This window comes from Hippocampus bargibanti, linkage group LG07 (assembly GCF_051943395.1).
Source record: "Hippocampus bargibanti isolate YZ-2025 linkage group LG07, ASM5194339v1, whole genome shotgun sequence".
NCBI classification, from domain to species: Eukaryota; Metazoa; Chordata; class Actinopteri; order Syngnathiformes; family Syngnathidae; genus Hippocampus; species Hippocampus bargibanti.
The window spans coordinates 4,763,696-4,783,966 of record NC_142740.1 but is presented as its reverse complement, the minus strand read 5'-3'; the positions used below and the strand labels follow the sequence as shown (position 1 = coordinate 4,783,966).

At 34.0% G+C, this 20,271-nt stretch overlaps 1 protein-coding gene across 6 annotated transcripts in view; it reads right to left on the bottom strand.

The window, feature by feature from the left end:
* The window catches only part of kita (KIT proto-oncogene, receptor tyrosine kinase a), a 43,201-nt gene extending 29,474 nt beyond the window's left edge, over window positions 1–13,727 (bottom strand). For all 6 annotated transcript variants that reach the window (XM_089001150.1, XM_089001152.1, XM_089001151.1 and 3 more), the window contains exons 1-3: window positions 13,357–13,727; window positions 4,056–4,310; window positions 1,738–2,022 (exon numbers count right to left, since the gene is read on the bottom strand). In XM_089001150.1, coding sequence (XP_088857276.1) covers window positions 1,738–2,022; window positions 4,056–4,310; window positions 13,357–13,414 — 598 coding nt within the window. In that variant the 5' untranslated portion in view covers window positions 13,415–13,727. The remainder of the gene's footprint in view (window positions 1–1,737; window positions 2,023–4,055; window positions 4,311–13,356) is intronic.
* Between the last annotated feature and the right edge of the window lie 6,544 nt (window positions 13,728–20,271).

Here is a 20,271-nt window from a genome sequence, read left to right as displayed (position 1 = left end):
ATTAATTTTTGTGTGTATGTATTTATTCATTTTTATTTATTTATTTACAAATGCGTGTGTTTATTTATTTATTTATGCATGTATTTATGTGTTTATGTATCTATTTATGTATTTATCAGTTTATCAATGTATTTATTTGCATGTATTTATTTATTTATTTGACTCTTTATTTCTTTATGTATGTGTATGTATGTATTTATTTATGCATTTATCAATGTATTTATTTGCATGTTTTTTTATTTAATTTTTGTGTGTATGTATGTATTTATTCATTTCTATTTATTTATTTATTTACAAATACGTGTATTTATTTATGTATTTATTTATTTATTTATGTGTTTATTTATCTATTTATGTATTTATCAGTTTATCAATGTATTTATTTACATGTATTTATTTATTTATTTGACTCTTTATTTCTTTATGTATATGTATGTATGTATTTATTTATGCATTTATCAATGTATTTATTTGCATGTTTTTTTATTTATTAATTTTTGTGTGTATGTATGTATTCATTTTTATTTATATATTTACAAATGCGTGTGTGTTTATTTATTTATTTATGCATGTATTTATGTGTTTATGTATCTATTTATGTATTTATCAGTTTATCAATGTATTTATTTGCATGTATTTATTTATTTATTTGACTCTTTATTTCTTTATGTATGTGTATGTATGTATTTATTTATGCATTTATCAATGTATTTATTTGCATGTTTTTTTATTTAATTTTTGTGTGTATGTATGTATTTATTCATTTCTATTTATTTATTTATTTACAAATACGTGTATTTATTTATGTATTTATTTATTTATTTATTTATGTGTTTATTTATCTATTTATGTATTTATCAGTTTATCAATGTATTTATTTACATGTATTTATTTATTTATTTGACTCTTTATTTCTTTATGTATATGTATGTATGTATTTATTTATGCATTTATCAATGTATTTATTTGCATGTTTTTTTATTTATTAATTTTTGTGTGTGTATGTATTTATTTATTTCTATTTATTTATTTGCAAATGCGTGTATTTATTTATTTATTTATTTATGTGTTTATTTATCTTTTTATGTATTTATCAGTTTATCAATGTATTTATTTGCATGTATTTATTTATTTGACTCTTTATTTCTTTATATGTATGTATGTATTTATTTATGCATTTATCAATATATTTATTTGCATGTTTTTTTATTTATTAATTTTTGTGTGTATGTATGTATTTATTCATTTTTGTTTATTTATTTACAAATGCGTGTGTTTATTTGTTTATTTATCGATCTATTTATGTATCTATCAGTTTATCAATATACATTCTTTATTTGCACGTTTAGTCATTTGGCGATTTATTTAAGTGTGTAGATTTATTTATTTATGTATTTGTTTATTTATTTATTTAATACTAATACTACTACTACTACTACTACTACTACTACTACTACTACTACTACTACTACTAATAATAATAATAATAATACATTTCATTTCTAGGCGCCTTTCAAAACTCTCAAGGTCACTTTACAGTCACAGGATAAGTTTATCTGTGGGCACTCAACCAGTAATAACTCAAAAAGATAGAAAGTATTTACATGTTTATTTAAAACAAACTACTTCCTTATTCTCTGAAATATGAATCATGACCTGTCAATCACCCAACAGGCTCATTGATAGGTCGTTTTAAAAACCGTAAACATGCGTAAACAAGTACAAATGCACGGCTACCTGGCTTGACGGTCAGGTGGTAGTTGTGCGAGCGTACCCGCCGCTCCCGTAGCGTGCCGGCGCATACGTAGCAGCCCTCGTAGGACTTTTGAGCGTTGTGGACCACCACGCCTTGCTCCAGATTGGCGGATAGACGTAAGCCGGGGGCGAGTGGCACCCCGGAGCAGGTCTCCAGGTGAAGATCTGATAGTCCGGGATCGGTTGCCAGGCAAGGGATGGATGCGGCGTCGCCCACGCGGGTGAGGATGTTGAATACCATTGATTTCCTGAAAGGGTTGTTTGGATCTGCCGGAAGGAAACAAAAGCGCAGGGTGAAAAAGGGGGCAGTTGAGTGAGCACATTTTTTTTTGATGAAGAGACATTTCAAATCGACTTTGACTGTAAAGTGACATTGAGACTTTTGAAAGGTGCTTATAAATGAAATGTATTATTATTATTATTATTACTGTATTTATTCGCTAGCTAGCTATCTTTCCATCTATTTGAGTTACTTCCGGGTTGAGTGAACGCTGGCGCGTGTGGCTGCCGCTACTCACCTACAGAAAAAGTTTATCCTGCGACTGTAAAGCTGTTACTGTATCTATTAGCTAGCTAGCTAGCTTTCTATCTATTTGAGTTACTTCCGGGTTGAGTGAACGCTGGCGCGTGTGGCTGCCACTACTCACCTACAGAAAAGCTTATCCTGTGACTGTCACGTGACCTTGAGAGTTTTGAAAGGTGCTTATAAATGAAATGTATTATTATTATTATTATTATCTTCATTAAAAAAACACACACAAAAAAAACAAGATGCTGCATTAGTCAACAGGTGATTATTCATCATTTTATTTATTTATTAAAATATTTATTTCAATATTTATCTTTTTATTTAAATATATATGTATGTATTTATTTATCCAGGTATTTATGTGTGTGTTTAATTATTTGGATATTTATTTGTGTATTTATCAGCATATCTATGTATTTATTTATTTGCATGTTTTTATTTATTTATGTATTTATTCATTGATGCATTTAACAATTTTTATTTATTTTATTTGTGTATTTCATTATTTATTTCTTTATGTATCTATGTATCTTATTTAAATATGGATGTCTATTTATTTATTTATGCGTGTATTTATTCATGTTTATTTCTCTGTTTATTTATGTATTTATCAGTTTATCAATGTATTTATTTATTTATCGATTTATTTATTTATGTATTTATCAGTTTATCAATTCATTTGTTCATGTTTTTCTTTCTTGTTGCATGTATGTATTCATTTATATGTATTTAGGCATGTGTGTATGTGTTTATTTATGTATGTATTTTTCAGTTTATTAATGTAAGTATTTATTTGCATTTTTATATCTTTATATATGTATTTATTGATGTATTTATTTATCTTTCATTCTATTTCTGTGTATGTATGTATGTATTCATTTATGGTTAGTTATTTATTTATGCATGTATTTATTTGTGTTTATTTATCTATGTCTTTATTTATCTATTTATTTTTTATGTGTTTATTCATCTTTCTATTTATTTATGTATTTATCAGTTTCTCAATGTATTTATTTGCATGTCTTATTTATTTATCTTTTTATTTATTTCCATATCTATGTATTTATTTATTTGCATTTTTTGTGTGTGTTTATTTATTCATTCATGTATTTAACAATTTTATTTCTTTTATTTATGTCATTATTTATTTCTTTATGTATGATGTATCTTTTTATTTAAATATGGATGTATATATGTATTTATTTATTTATGCGTGTATTTATTTCTCTGTTTATTTATGTATCAGTTTATCAATGTATTTTTTCATTTATTTGCAAATTTGTATTTATTTGACTATATATCTGTATTTATTTATGTATTTATTTATCTATCAATTTATTTATGTATTTGTCAATTCATTTATTTGTTCATGTTTTTCTTTCTTGTTACATGTATGTATTCATTTATATTTATTTATGCATGTATGTATGTGTTTATTTATCTATCTATTTATTTATGTATTTTTCAGTTCATTAATTTAAGTATTTGCATTTTTATATCTTTATATATGTATTTATTGATGTATTTATTTATCTTTCTATTTGTGTGTATGTATGTACGTATTCATTTATGGTTAGTTATTTATTTATGCATGTATTTATTTGTGTTTATTTATCTATGTCTTTATTTATCTATTTATTTAATTATTCATGTGTGTGTTAATGTGTATTTATTTATGTATTTATCAATGTATTTATTTGCATGTCTTATTTATTTATTTATTTATTTATTTATTTATTGATCGGGGGGCGGTTTCGAAGTGAGCATCTACCGTTGACAAAGACGTAGATGGACGCCTGCTCGCCGCTCGTCCTCTCCAGGCAAACGTAGCGGCCCATGTGAACGGGCAGCGCGCGGGGTACATGCAAGGCCGACGCGCCCTCCGTGCGCCGCTCGCCCCGCACTTTGGGCCGCTCCTCCCGTTGCCACTGCATTTCCTTTTCGCCCTGGCAGCGCAGGTCAAAGGGCGCGTTGAGCGGGACCACCAAGTGGGGTCCTGAGGGGGTGATGCTGGGCTTGCTGTCGCCTGTAAGACAGATAGAAAAACGACATACAGTAAAGTCTCGTTATATCGATATTCAAGGGAGTCCGAAAAAATATCGATATAACCAGAACTATCGATATATCCGATATCGATATAACGAGACTTTACTGTATTATGTTAACGTTTATCCGGCAGTGCATTTTTGTAAGACTTATCTTTTTTATTTTGTTTTCTTTACATTTGATATTTTCTCACAGAATTTATTTGTAGTAACTTTTCCATTCATAAATTAATGGCTATGAAATTATTTGGAATATTTTGTCATCATAAAACATTTTTTATTAATTATTATTTTTGCATATTACTCTGATGTTATACTCCTAAGATTTAAAGGACAACCAACTCTGGACAAGTTGTGTCCATAATTTGTAAAATGGCTTCAAATGACTTCCGTACGTGACGTCACGGAGGGAATGCCCCTGACCAAGAAAGCGACACACAATGCATTTTGGGTCCTTTGTTTGGTCTGAAAACATCGTGTTGATCCATGTTGATGGCGAAATTAGAAGGAAAACACATAAATAATGCAATGGTGAATCGTTGTGTGTTGCACCAAGACTACTATTTGATACTAGTTGACACAAATTCCCAGCAGACGAATCAGCCCATTTCCAACGGCGCTTGGGCACCATCTTGTGCATTTTCTGGGACGCTACATTGGAGTCCTCATGGCTCGAATTGATACGGAAGGACTTCTTTAATCGATTGCAAATATTTATGCTTTCCTCTTCAGAACTATTTGTATCATATTCATAACTGGATGAGTAACAAGAAAGCATCTTCTCCAAATCTGAAGGCATTGTTTTGATTCTGGAGCAAGGCAAGACGTCTTGGCGTGACGTCACGAACAAGGGGGCGGGGCCTTCTGAAACTGAAACTTTCTGAGGTCATTTTAAAGTAGTTTTGGGACACTTGAAGTCATTTTTATTGGTGTTTTGCATGTGACTAAAAATATCAGCCTGCGTGTTTTGGGTATTTTAGATGCTATAAAACGTTTTTCTGAAAACAGAAACATTGTGTCGGTTGTCCTTTAAACAATAAAGCTGACTTTGACTTAAGGTTTACTTTAAAATTTGAATTTAATTTTTCTTATTTTTCATCTACTATAATGCATATCATCAAAATTTTGGCTTCATTTTGATGAAATATTAAAAACAAGGTAACGGTAAAAAATATTAGGTTAAATTTCGTAATAGCTATGCCAAGGCTATTATGACTTTATTCGAGTGAAATTACATTTTTTTATGTAATTTTTGTCATATTCAGACTTTATATTCGACCTATACTGTAATTTTCAGATTTTACCATTGAAAGACTGACCGATTCTTTTAAAATTAAATCAAGGTAACATAAAATTCTTCTTAGGTTACCTTCTTATAATGCAAAGGGTATTCTGAAATTAATTTTCATATAATTCATGTTCATGTAATTTTTTGTAATATTCACAGTCAACTTTACATTCTACCTATATAATTTTCAGATTGTATTCTTGCAAAACTGAATTTATTTCTTTAAATTTCCATTTTCTCCACTTTTTACTCCCAAGATGTTAAAAATGTATAAAAATGTATAAAATAATGTCTAAAGTAGTCTCATATATTCTAGTAGACTTTTCCTGACATTGATATTCTTTCTTACAGAAATCCAAAGGTTGTACCGGCTCATAAAACCCGACAAGTTGACTCGAGCCCCATTTCCAAATGAAGAAAAACAGACCAGGATGCTGCTTCATTATAGGTAGGATGTTCGTTTGTTGATGAGTTGGTGTTGGTTTTGTTTCAAATGGTCGAAAAATCCAACCTTGAAATTTAGCTAAAGTGTCTATTTAGCTTAAAGGACAACCGACACCATTTTTTGGTTTCCTAACTGACATCAGAAAAACGTTTTATAGCATCTAAAATACCCAAAACACGCAGTAGTTTTAGTCAATAGTTTTAGTCAAAATAGTCAAAAGTTTTAGTCAAATGCAAAACACCATTAAAAACAAAATTTTACAAATTATACACACAACTTGTCCGGTAGCGTCGGTTGTCCTTTAAAGCTAGGAACGCAACTTGAGCATTTGGCTAACACATAATATTGCCTCCAGGCAAAGTTTGGCCCTGATTGAAGAACCGTTATTTACATGCCTTACTAAAAAAAATATGGGAATGCTAACACGGAGAAGCCAAAGTGAAAATGTTTATGATACCCGCAATGTTAATGGGCGCGTGACTTAGCATCATTGACGTTCGCACGGCATTAGCGGCTCATGCTAATAAAGTAGAACAGGTTCATCGAGCGTTTTACTTGTCATTCAAATATAACGCACGTCAAATTGCCACGTAGAAAATAAAAATATTCACCGGATTTAAATCATTTCATCCAAGTCTACTAGCTAAAAATGAAAAACATCAGAAACGGAAATGACTTGCTTGTAATCACGGCTAACGTTTCAATTAGCGCATACAGACAGCACGCTAGCCGATTTTTGGACTTGCTTGTATACTGTGAAATGGCAAATGGTGGCAATTTGAAATGTGTATGATTTATGAGCACTCACTGTGTGTCGTTTTATCTGGGGACGATTTGGGAATCCGGTAAAATCCAAGATCTATGCTAAATTGCGTACGGCATACTCCTCTGATACCAAGGAGCCCTTACCACGATGGATTCAAATAATGATTGCATCATGAACACACCTGTTTGACTCGCACAGTCATGCCGTATTATTTTGGCTCACTTGGTGAATGTAGTAGCGCTGGTTTTGTCGAAACATGTGTAAAATTAGAGTGAGAAAGGTAAAACAAACTCAACTCTTTCATTTCAGTCAACCCCGCGGGAAATAAAGAAAAAGTATACACAATAGTTTTTCATTTTAACATAATGTCATATGTGGTTTAACAGCTAGCTTGCACGGGCTCAAATTTAAATGCGATTGCGTAGCTTTGCTCTCATCTGGCTAACAAAAAAAAAATGGTGAAATAACTAAAGATGACAAAAAAAGCCTACATAATACATAAATAAATACCTATATACATAAATACATAAATACATAAACGCATAAACACATAAATACATAAATAAATAATTGAAAGAATAAATAATAAACAGATAAATAAAGAAACAAATAAAAAGCAAATAAATAAATAATACACAAGAAACACATCAATAAATACATTCTAAAAAACTGAAATAAAACATAATATATAAAAAGATAATACACAAATAAAATAATAATACACAAATAATAAATAATAAATACATAATTAATAAATAATGCACAAATAATTAATAAATAAATAGTACACAAATAAATAATACACAAATAAATCAATAAACAAATAATAAGCAAATAAATACATAAATTAAAAAATAATACACAAATAAAGGAAGAAAATAATTATAAATAAAGAATAAATAAATAAATAAATAATACACAGATAAATGATGAATAAATAAATAATAAAACACAAATAATAAATACATAATAAAACACAAAAAATAACTAAATAACAAAACACAAATAAAAACGTACATAATAAATAACAAATAAATAAACAAATCATACGCAGATAAATAAATAAACAAATAATACACAAGAAATAAATGATAAACACATAAATAAATAAATAAATAAATAAAAAACCACAAATAATAAATAATAAAGCACAAATAAGTACAGAAACAAATAATATACAATAAATAAATACATGATAAATAATAAAACACAAATATTAAATAAATAGTAAAACACAAATAATAAATACATAAATAATAAATCACAATAAAGAAACAAATCATAAGCTAATAAATAAATAAATAATACACAATAAATAAGTAAATAAATAAAACCATGTTTAAAAAAAACGTAACAAAACCACACCTTTCATGTACCCAATGTAGTATTTTTTTTTCTCAAACGGATCATTTTTGAGGCGAGCGAGACACAATAAGTTCCATTAAATGACGACGTGGGTGATTCAGCTTCTTTGATTTGCTTGCATGTCGCTGCTTTTACCGCATTAAAATTCCCCAAGGCCGCAATCCATCAAGACAGACTTTACCGCTCTGTCTTTTTTAATCATGAAAGATGAACTCGCCAATTTTGACAAAAGCAGTTGAGCGTATAGATCTTTTTTCTAAACAGTAACAAAAGATTTTAACAAGTGTGAGAAAAAAAATATGCTAGCGTAAAATACAGATGAAAAGTTAGATGAGTAATTTGATGACTTTAGCTCTTATTCACTTTCCGCCATTGCTCAACCTTATCCCCACGCATGACGCAATCCCAAAGATACAATCATGAAAGCAAAATAAAACATTTTACCCGCATCAAAGCCGATAACACGCGCTATGCTATGTGGACGCAACACCGCCACGCCGATGATTTTTTTTCCAAACAGATTAAAACCACCCGGGATATAACCAAGCCCTCAATGTTGACTTCACGCAATGTTTTCATGTCAACCGGGCCCACACAATTACATTTTTCATTTGTGTCTTTTGTCTATTTGTTACGCTATTGAAACGAGTTGACATAAAGCTCCAGAATGTCCTGGTGTGTTTGTTATTATCTAACGCCATAGCGTGACTTAAAGGACAACCACACACAGGCAACAGAACATTATCAGAGACAGAGAGGATCCACCACATCCACTTTTAAAGCGTAACACGAGCATGACATCCAGAGAGAAACAAGACTGAAAAACTGCTTTTACCAACAGAGCATTCACTATTTGAACAAATGACTGTGGCTAACCACAGTGTGTATTATTATTATTATTATTATTATTATTATTATTATTATTATTATTATTATTATATATTTTTTTATTTTTATTTCATTTGTATTTGTATTTTATTTTTTTAATTTTATTTTTTTATTTTTATTTTTATTTTTATTTTTATTTTTATCTTTATTTTTATTTTTATTTTTATTTTTATTTTTATTTTTATTTTTATTTTATTTTTTTTTTTTTTATTTTTATTTTATTTATTTTATTTATTTTTTATATTTTTTTTTATTTTATTTTATTTTTATTTATTTATTTTTTATTTTTTATTTTTTATTTATTTATTTATTTTTATTTATTTTATTTATATTATTAATTTTTATTTTTATTTTTATTTTTATTTTTATTTTATTTATCGTTTTATTTTTATTTTTATTTTTATTTTTATTTTTATTTTTATTTTTATTTTTATTTTTATTTTTATTTTTTGTAATCCCGCTCACTTCAAAATGTACGTTGTGAATTTGTCAATATGTACCATTGAGTTACATTGCAACCAATTCAGGCACAAAGCACTTCCAAACTAGATGTACGGAGAATAAAATGCTACTTTTTAAAATCCGTTTTTAACTACATGTATAATAGACATATTATCTCATCCCTTTAAAAAGGCATTTGAAGCACACTAAAAAATAATAATAATAAAATAATAATAATAAAATTATATTTTTTCGGGAATTAGAAACTAATATTTAGTGCAATAAAGTCAAAGTCAGTTTTATTGTTAAATATGCTAATATGCATGACAGACAGCACAGATTAAATTACCGTCCTCTCGGACCCAGCGTGCACGGCACTTATAATGACTTTAACAAACATAATAAACACGAAAACACCAATAAAATAACTCATTTTGTCTATTTTTAACCACCAAAAACGTACATCGTTACCTTTTCTAATCCGTTTAGAACGACACACAGGAAGACCGAAACCGGAATCAAACCTTGTATCGTGCTCACCAGTCAATTGCTTAAAATGCTTTTTTACGTCAATGGCTTAAAATGCGTTTTTTTTCATAGGTCAGCGGCCATGCCAGTTTCAGAAAAAAAATAACTACTTTTTTTACTATAAATAAAAATATTTTCCATGCATAAGGTGCACCGCATTATAAGGGGCACCTTCAACGAATGACATTTAAAAATGTTTTAAATGCATAAGGTGCACCGCATTATAAGGAGCACCTTCAATGAATGATATACAGTGAGACCTCAACTTACAAACACCTCAACTTACAAACTTTTTGTCTTACAAACGTCAAATTTATGAAAATTAAACCTTATAATAAGCACTATTTTTATAATACACACCCACCACGGCTGGCGGCGTGATCTTGGGCGATACACACTTTTCGCCTTACACACTCTGTCTGGGAACCAATTAAGTTCGTAAGTTGAGGTCTCACTGTATTTTAAAACATTTTCCATGCATAAGGTGCACCGCATTATAAGTGGCACCTTCAATGAATGACATATTTTCAAACGTTTTCCATACATGAGGTGCACCATATTATAAGGGCCACCTTCAATAAATGACATATTTAAAAATCTTTTCCAGACATAAGGCGCACCACATTATAAGGGCCACCTTCAATGAATGACATATTTTAAAACATTTTTCATACATAAGGTGCACCGCATTATAAGGGGCACCTTCAATGAAGGACATATTTTAAAACATTTTTCATACATAAGGTGCACCGCATTATGAGTGGCACCTTCAATGAATGACATATTTTAAAACATTTTTCATACATAAGGTGCACCGCATTATAAGGAGCACCTTCAATGAATGACATATTTTAAAACATTTTTCATACATAAGGTGCACCACATTATAAGGGCCACCTTCAATGAATGACATATTTTAAAACATTTTTCATACATAAGGTGCACCGCATTATGAGTGGCACCTTCAATGAATGACATATTTTAAAACATTTTTCATCCATAAGGTGCACCGCATTATGAGTGGCACCTTCAATGAATGACATATTTTTTTAAGTTTTTCATACATAAGGTGCACCGCATTATAAGGGGCACCTTCAATGAATGACATATTTTAAAACATTTTTCATGCATAAGGTGCACCGCATTATAAGGAGCACCTTCAATGAATGACATTTTAAAACATTTTTCATACATAAGGTGCACCGCATTATAAGGGGCACCTTCAATGAATGACATATTTTAAAACATTTTCCATACATAAGGTGTATATATTTTTTTAATTTTGCAGTCAGCTTTTGAAAAAAAAAAAATTCTTTTCGGTGCACCTTATAGTGCAGAAAATATGGTAATGTAAACAAATGCATGCAATTTGTTTTGATGGACATTTTCACACCGTTTCATCTTCATATCTCCACTCACAGTCCAAATCACTTGTCTTTTACCACACCTGATAAGCAAACAAAGCACATTTCCCAAGCAGTAAAACTGTCACGAGTTGGAGAAAAAAAAAAAAAAAAAGCAGAACCTTTCCACATCCCTAAAAAGTTGCAATTCATTCTCAAGCCTCTCGGCATGTTCTCCATAATCACAGGGGCAAAACATGGCAGGTGCCTGTTCCTTGCCCGTCTAGATATTTACCCTGAGGTGGCAAAAATGCAACTTTTTGTGGCAAAAAAAAAAATGGCGACACGCATAAAAAAACCCCCGCAGGCTAATTTAAGCCATATGCAAATATTTGTGACTTACTCATATCGAATGAAGCCTCGTTTTGGTGTTACACACGTGTGCAACCCTGCGTGCGGAGACTGGCTTAAGGCAAACTTACCCTGTTGTGTCACATGACAGGTAAGCCTAAGCATTCAAATCAGCTAGTAGTTATTCTTCGCCCCAGCACATTTCTCAATGCCAGAAATCCGCTTCCAACGTCAAGATGTGAAAGTAAAAAGTAACAAAGTAAAAAAATGATAGCTTTGTTAAGCTAACATTGCTATCAATGTTGATGATTTGTGAGTTTCAAGGTGTTCCAAGTCAATTTAACTCATTTACTGGCATTCACGTATTTATTCACACCATTCCTGTGTTGTTTTGTTTTTGCTTGGGTGCCGATAAAGCACTGGCCAGACCTTTTGGCAATGTATTATTCCCTCCCACAAGGGGGAAGCATTTCCCTTTTTTCCGTGTTAGCACTTTGTTCCAGCTTCAGCTGTTGTTAAAGCGCTATATAAACCAATATTACATTGTATTTTGGACAGCTGCCCCCATTTCAAGCTCAGATAACCCCAGACATATACAATTTAGGAATTAACTCTTTTTTTCTGATGGAAGAAGAGAGTCCAAGATTTCTTCAGCTACATTGAATGTTTATGTAGCCCTCTTAGCACCTTGTTCCCGCTTCAGCTGTTGTTAAAGTGCAATATAAACCAATATGTATGTATTGCATTGTATTTTGGATAGCCGCCCCCATTTGAAGCTCATATAACTCCAGACCCATATAATTTAGGAATTAACTTTTTTTTAATTACTTAAGACAGTCTAAGGTTTCTAGCGCACGTAGGTCCTGGAATTCAAGTGACAATGACAAAAACCCTGGCACTACAGTGGACACATTTTTGCACATCGTCTGGCAGTGAATAAGTTAATGGCAGTTTTACTCCATCAAAATACAAGTTTTGGTTTTGTCAGTGTAACAATGTAAATCGTTCCAGATATGAATTGATTCCATATTGATTCCGTATTCGTTTGTATGCCGATTGAAACGTGTGCCAATTACGTTTCAGCTCCGTCTGCCCACTTAATAGTAAGTAACTTGGCGTGAATAAACGTTACAAAATTGATGGAAATAAAGCGTCTAAAGAAATCGTAGCGAAATCGTTTACGATTTTTACAATACTTTGCGTTGCTGAAAAGATTAACTTGAAAATTTAATAAAAAATATGAATGGCCCCGCAGCTGCCCGTTTGCATGAAATCAAAAAAGGACACTTTCGTTTCTTTTTTTGTGCGCTTGCGTGTGACTTTAGCCCTATTTTGTTTTGTTTTCTGTTTTTTGTTGTCCTTCACGGTGCCCTTGCTGGCCTCGTTTAAATAATTCACGTTCGGTATCCGGGGTGGGTGTCCATTTGCCTCCCGTGTCAAGTTAACACTGCGACCAAAAAAATAATAAAATAAAACTTCCCATACCCACATTGAAAGAAAAAAAAATAAACAACAAATAAACAACGTGCGTATTTACGCACACCGCGAGCCAAACGCAATTCCAGCAACAAGTTCATAAACTCTCGTCATGGCAACGGCGTGTAAATCTTACCTGGGTGGAAGGTGAACTGCAACGCGACCGACAGCAACGCTATCAAGCGATAATCCATAGTTAGACTTCCATGGGTGGTACTGCGCGCACGAGAGCCGGTCGGTTGAAGGTGTGGGAAGACGAGCAGGCGTTTTGGGGCAGTGGCGGAGGCTCTCCGCGACGCCGCAATACTCCACTCAGCGCGGTAAAAGAAGAAGAAAGGGGTGACGACAAACGAGAGGTGCTCTTAAAAGTCTTCCAAAGCGTAGAGGGGAGTCAGTGGACATTGCCGGGCCCGGCAACGTGCAGTGCACGTTGAGCAGGTGTGCCTGACTGACTGACTGACTGAGACCGCGCCGAGGACTTGCTCTTGTAAAGTGTGTCTGGCTGTGTGTGACGATATGTGTGCGTGTAGCCACCACGCTGATGCGCACGGCTAATAAGAGAAGGCGGGAGGGGGGAGAGAGAGAGAGAGAGAGAGAGAGAGAGAGAGAGAGAGAGAGAGAGAGAGAGAGAGAGAGAGAGAGAGAGAGAGAGAGAGAGAGAGAGAGAGAGAGAGAGAGAGAGAGAGAGAGAGAGAGAGAGAGAGAGAGAGAGAGAGAGAGAGAGAGAGAGAGAGAGAGAGAGAGAGAGAGAGAGAGAGAGAGAGAGAGAGAGAGAGAGAGAGAGAGAGAGAGAGAGAGAGAGAGAGAGAAGAGAAAGACAGCCAGAGACAGAGAAATAGAGAAAGACAGAGAGAGAGAAAGACAGACATAGAGAAAGACAGCCAGAGACAGAGAAATAGAGAAAGACAGAGAGAGAGAATGACAGAGAGAGAGACAGACAGACAGAGACAGAGACAGAGAAATAGAGACAGACACAGAGAGAGAAAGAGAGAGAGAGAAAGACAGACATAGAGAGAGACAGACAGAGACAGAGAAATAGAGAAAGACAGAGAGAGAGAATGACAGACAGAGAGAGAGACAGACAGACAGAGACAGAGAAATAGAGACAAAGACAGAGAGAGAGAGAAAGACAGACAGAGAGAAAGACAGACAGAGACAGAGAAATAGAGAAAGACAGAGAGAGAGAATGACAGACAGAGAGAGAGACAGACAGACAGAGACAGGGAAATAGAGACAAAGACAGAGAGAGATAGAAAGAGAGAAAGTTCGAGAGAGAGAGACAGAGAGAGAGACAGACAGATAGATAGAGACAGATGGAGACAGACAGATGGAGAGAGAGAGAGACAGATGGATTGAGAGAGAGAGGGGCATTTTCAGACTTTCTGAAAATGCCCAATTCGCAGCTCAATTTTTTTTTGCAGATTTTGGACACTTTAAAGGACAACCGATGTCACTTTTTTGTTTCTTAACTGACATCAGAAAAACGTTTTATAGCATCTAAAATATCCAAAACACGCAGTATGATATTTTTAGTCAAATGCAAAACACCAATAAAAATGACTTAAAGTGTCCAAAAGCTGCAAAAAATTGAGCTGCGAATTGGGAATTTTCAGAAAGTCCCGCCCCCAGTTTGTGACATCACGCCAAGACGTCTTGCATTGCTAGTGAAGCAAAACAATGGCTTCAGATTCGGAGAAGATGCTTTTTTGTAACACATCCAGTTATGAATATGATTCAAATAGTTCTGAAGAAGAAAGCATGCATGTTTGCAATCCATTAAAGAATTTATTTGTGCCATTTTGAGGCAACATTGGGGGAAAATCTCTCACCCAAAAAAAGAGGCACAAAATGGCGACCTCCTGTGGCCACCTCTGTTTCCACAGGCTGATAAATTCCTTATATGGCGCTTGGACGGACCACTACAATGCGTCATTTTTACGGTTAAGGGCGGTCCTTTAGTGACGTCACGTACGGACTCGTCACCAACTCAAAAACAAGACTTCCTGAATATTCAGCGTGAATCTTAATATGTAAATATAGCTATATGTGGTGGAAACTTACGCTCAGTTGAAGTCATTTGAAGCCATTTTACAAATTATGGACACAACTTGTCCGGAGACGTCGGTTGTCCTTTAAGTGATTTTTATTGGTGTTTTGCATTTGACTAAAAATATCAGCCTGCGTGTTTTGGGTATTTTAGATGCTATAAAACGTTTTTCTGATGTCAGTTAGGAAACAAAAAAATGATGTCGGTTGTCCTTTAAAACTACAAACAATATATTTATGGATAATAAATGTGCTATTTTATTGTAATGAAAGAAATACACTGCACTGTATAATAAAGTCGTTTTATTTACCTTTGTGATGGTCGTTGATGGCTTGAAGGGATGGGGTTCAGACTTCTCTTCCTGTGTTATGAAAGTCCGGTTAGGCATGTTTTTTTCCCAAAAAGGCCGGTCTCATCTGCATTAAACACTTGCTGAGGAACATAGACTTCTTCTTTTACCATTTACCAGGAATGATCCCTTGTAGGCTTCGGCAGCTTTACTGTCAGAACTGGCTGCTTCACCATGACAAGTAACGCAGTGAATCCCTGTATGGCGCTTAAAGTTCTCGAACCATCCGTTGCTCGCTTTAAAATCATCAATAAACGGCGAACTTCCAGGTTTCCGCATGACGATATCAGAGTGAATTTGCTGTGCTTTCTCAGATATACAGTAAAGTCTCGTTATATCGATATTCAAGGGAGTCCGAAAAAATATCGATATAACCGGGACTATCGATATATCCGACCCTTTTTGCATGTAATTTTCTCTGCGCGTGCATAGAAATAGTATCGATATAACCGGGACTATCGATATATCCGATATCGATATAACGAGACTTTACTGTAATTGCTTTATTCACGCTGTCGCCGGCGAGCTGCTTTTCGTTAATCCAAATGAACAGAGGTTTTTCAACCTCTTCTATTGCCCGAAACCGTTGCTTTGAGAGCACGGAAAGAACTTTAGCAACACACGCACCTTTAATAGCTTCTTTGTTGCGAAGGATGGTAGCAATGGTGGACTTAGCATATTGCTACTGGGTCGTGAAGTCAGACAAGCCCGCACCTCGTTCGTGTTTCTCAATAATCTTCTTCTTCTCCTCGACTGTAATTTTGTTTTGTGTCTTCTTTGGCTGAACACGAGCCTATGGCGGGGTCTTTTTTGGTCCCATAACAGCAAAAGTATCCGTGATAAATCCTTGAAGACGAACAACGTGTGCACTCAGAGAAAGGGGGTGTGGAAAAGTAGGCCGGCTGTGACGCTATTCAGTCGTGTGGTTTGGTGTTCTTCCGACGAAAATTACTCCGCCAGCCGTGGTGGGGTGGCGCTCCGTGTGTATCCCGAAAAGTAGTGCGCATGCAAAGGTTTAATTTTCATAAATTTAACGTTCGTAAACCGAAAAGTTCGTAAGGCAAGGTGTTCGTAAACCGAGGTCCCATTGTATTAACCTTTGCATTTTAAAGGTCAAGGATTTCGGATGACTCATGAGACAAGCTTCTTTAGAATGCCACTTCAGAGAACTTTAAATAATTAATTTTCAGTCTTTGCCAAGGAAAATTACATTTAAAACCTCCAATGTCAAATTAGAATTTCACGTTGAAAAACTGAAACCATAAATTTTAATTGGAATTTAATTTTGGACATCCCTAACCTAATTAAGTAAAAGTGTTAAAAACCAAAGAAAGTGAGCGGTGCTCCCCCCCGCTCAAAAAAAAAAAATGTTTTTTTTCCCCTCATTTTCACTTAAATCCTTCATATTTCTAGTTTGGCTTGTAGAAATATTTGACGTTTTTTTTAAACAGCATCTACTGTTATCTATCCAAAATGTGGACAATTTGCTGATTTTTTTTTGTCCCCCTGGGCAAAAAACAAGACTACTACTACTTTGGCGCCATCTAGTGGAAAATGTGTTGGAATTGCGTTTCATTCATTGCTAATGTTTTTTTCATTTGCATTCGAAATACAGTGATACCTTGGCTTACGAACTTAATTGGTTCCCAGACAGAGTGTGTAAGGCGAAAAGTGTGTATCCCAAAAAAATATTGCCCATAGGAAATAATTAAAATGAGAATAATCCGTTCCCAGGTCCCCATAAAACATAATTTTCTACTTCCTAATTTTCTAAGCCTTAAAACTACACAAAATATACCTTATTTTATGTATAATAAATGTGCTATGGTATTATAATTAAAGAAATAAACTGTACTGTATAATAAAGTCGTTTCATTTACCTTTGTGATGGTCGTTGATGGCTTGATGGAATGGAGTGGCCAGTTTCATCAGCATTAAACACTTGATGAGGAACATAGCCTTCTTCTTTCACCATCTTGAGGAATTATCTCTTGTATGTGCTTTCTCTGTGATAATTTTACCTTGTTCCTCATCAATTGTGTTCTGTTTAGCTGGGTTGATAGCTTTTTGCATCAAGTGTACAGATGGCTTGTGCGGGTGGTTTGTTGAGCCTGATTGATGGGATATTTTAACCTTGCAGTCTACACTCTGCCTTTGAACTATCAAAGTTGAAACTCTCTCACTGTCATCTGCCTGTCTCTTTAATGTTTAAACCAGACCCCCTCACTGCTGCGTTCTTGACCAATCACGTGGCTTTAACCAAAGACTGGGGGCGGGGAATAGCGGACAAAAACAGTCAGCCATATTTTGTTATAAGAACGCGCTGGTTCGCGAACGACACATCACTCATTGAGGCAGCTCCGTGTATGAAAAAAGTTTGTATGCCAAGGTAAAATTTTCATAAATTCAACGTTCGTAAACCGAAAAGTTCGTAAGCCAAGGGGTTTGTAAACCGAGCTATCACTGTATTATTAATTCAATTTCCACCGACTTTATGGGTTTCTATGAACTCCGGATTTTCGACTCATGTTTCCCCACAATACGGACTTATTGAACCCGGCGTAAATCAACCATAAATATACAATGGCCCTCTGTGTTTTCTTCCCTCCTGAAATCACATGTTGCACCATTTGAATGCCCGGCATACACTCGCAAAAGGCCCGCAGGCCGCATCTTCAATTGTTGACAGGAATACGGGTGGAATCATTAGGAAGAGGCCCGACTGTTGTGGGTGTTTAAAAACAAACAAACAAACAAAAACATTCTGACACTTTGTTTGCTATTTTGGATATCCTGTGACATTCTGTTCTGAAACCAAAAAGGACCCTCTAAATTTCCTGGTAATTAACCCATTCACTGCCAGACAAAAATGTGTCCAGTGCCAGGGTTTTTGTCATTTTCACTCAAATTCCAGGACCCACAGAATATTGAGTTTTTGGACCACATTCAATTCAGCGTAAAAAACATTACTCTTTTGCATCAGAAAAAAAGAGGTAATTCCTAAATTACAGTGAACCCTCGTTTATCGCGGGAGATGCGTTCCAAAAATAGCCCGCGATAGGTACAATCCGTGAAGTACAGTTTTTTTATTTTTATTTTTTATTTTACAATGCAAAACTGTACATACTGCAGAATGAAACAAAAAATAAAACCTCTTTTTTAATAGTTTAAAGAACGGTGATGTGAAACAATATTTTGCTTCTGTGCCTATTCGTCCCGACTCCGCTGTGTTGTAGCGTCTTTTTTTACTGAAGGAGTCTTTCTCCGAGAGAATAAAATTGTTATCGGTAGTTGTTGGCACTCTTTCTCTTTCTTTTTGTTAGAGAATAGAGAACAGATCAAAGTAGCGAGGAATCACTGTACAGTGGGGGAAAAGAACTGGAGTCCCACTGTACAGTGGGAAATTAGCAGCGATCGAATGGAGGCAGCTTTTCGTCAGAAATAAAAAAAATGGCTGTCACTAAATACTAGGAAAGAAAATCGCGAGCTCTAGAAATATATATGCTCATGCTTCTTTTTGCTTGAAACTTGGCAGTCATGGAGAAAAATATATATTATACAATTTCTATGAGTTATAAAAATACAACTTACTCACCTTTATAAATTGTAGTGTTAGCAAAAAGAGCGTAAACTTCCATAATTTTTTTCCCCGTTTCTCATTGTCGTATTCGGAAATTTCAAGAAACAGCACGGAGGGAAACGTGTAAAAAGTCATCATATGCTGCATAGCTCTCCCACGAAAAAAAAAAACGATTACATACTTCACAAAAATTCAATGATATATGACTGCGAGTACAGTGGGCGCTCGGTCAACTGGACAGAGACAATCGCTGTGGAATATAGGTCACTGCAGCGTACCTAATATTGTTAGTTAGTACCTTCTAATATGATCCTGCGAACCAGGGATTATTTATATATTTTATGGGTAATTCTGATAAGAAAGATCTTTTTCTTTGTGCTACCCGAGTCCAAGCAACTACGACGTCTCGTGGAAATGTGAGTCAATGAATGATTTCTAAGTAATATTCGTACTGTGTATTTGGTAATGATCCGTTTCCAGTGTAATAATTTAATGAGGTGAGGAATCTGTTTAAATTGTCATCGTTGTGTTTGGTCGTCGCGTCAGAGTCGTGTACCGTTTCGTAGGGGAATTTAAGAAAAAGTACGAGTCACGATTGCTAATAGCTAACAGCACGCTAGCGACACGCAAAGTCTTGCCATTTTAATGTCAATTTTGCTGTTTCTATTGCATTACGGTGGGATACATTTAAACGAATGTTAATTGTTGTCGTAAAGTATAATATCAAGCCGAGCCAGCGTCGATTGAACATTTTTTTTGCGTTCGCGAGTTTATATTAGCCACTGGCTACATCGCTTGCTAACAAGAACAGTCGTATTTCAATTCAAAATGTCGCGATTCTGTGGTGTGACTGCAAGTTACACGTGAACAAATGTGTTGTTATGATTTTTATCTCGCAACAAGTTAAATATTTTGGTGTATATCTGACGTTGTTCATTCTTTTTAACATCTGTTCTGTTTGGGTCACTTTGTGCCAATAAAGCTGAACAAAATGTTTTTTTTTTGTTATTGTTCTGTATAGTTACAGTTAAAGGCCAACCGACACCTCCGGACAAGTTGTGTCCATAATTTTTAA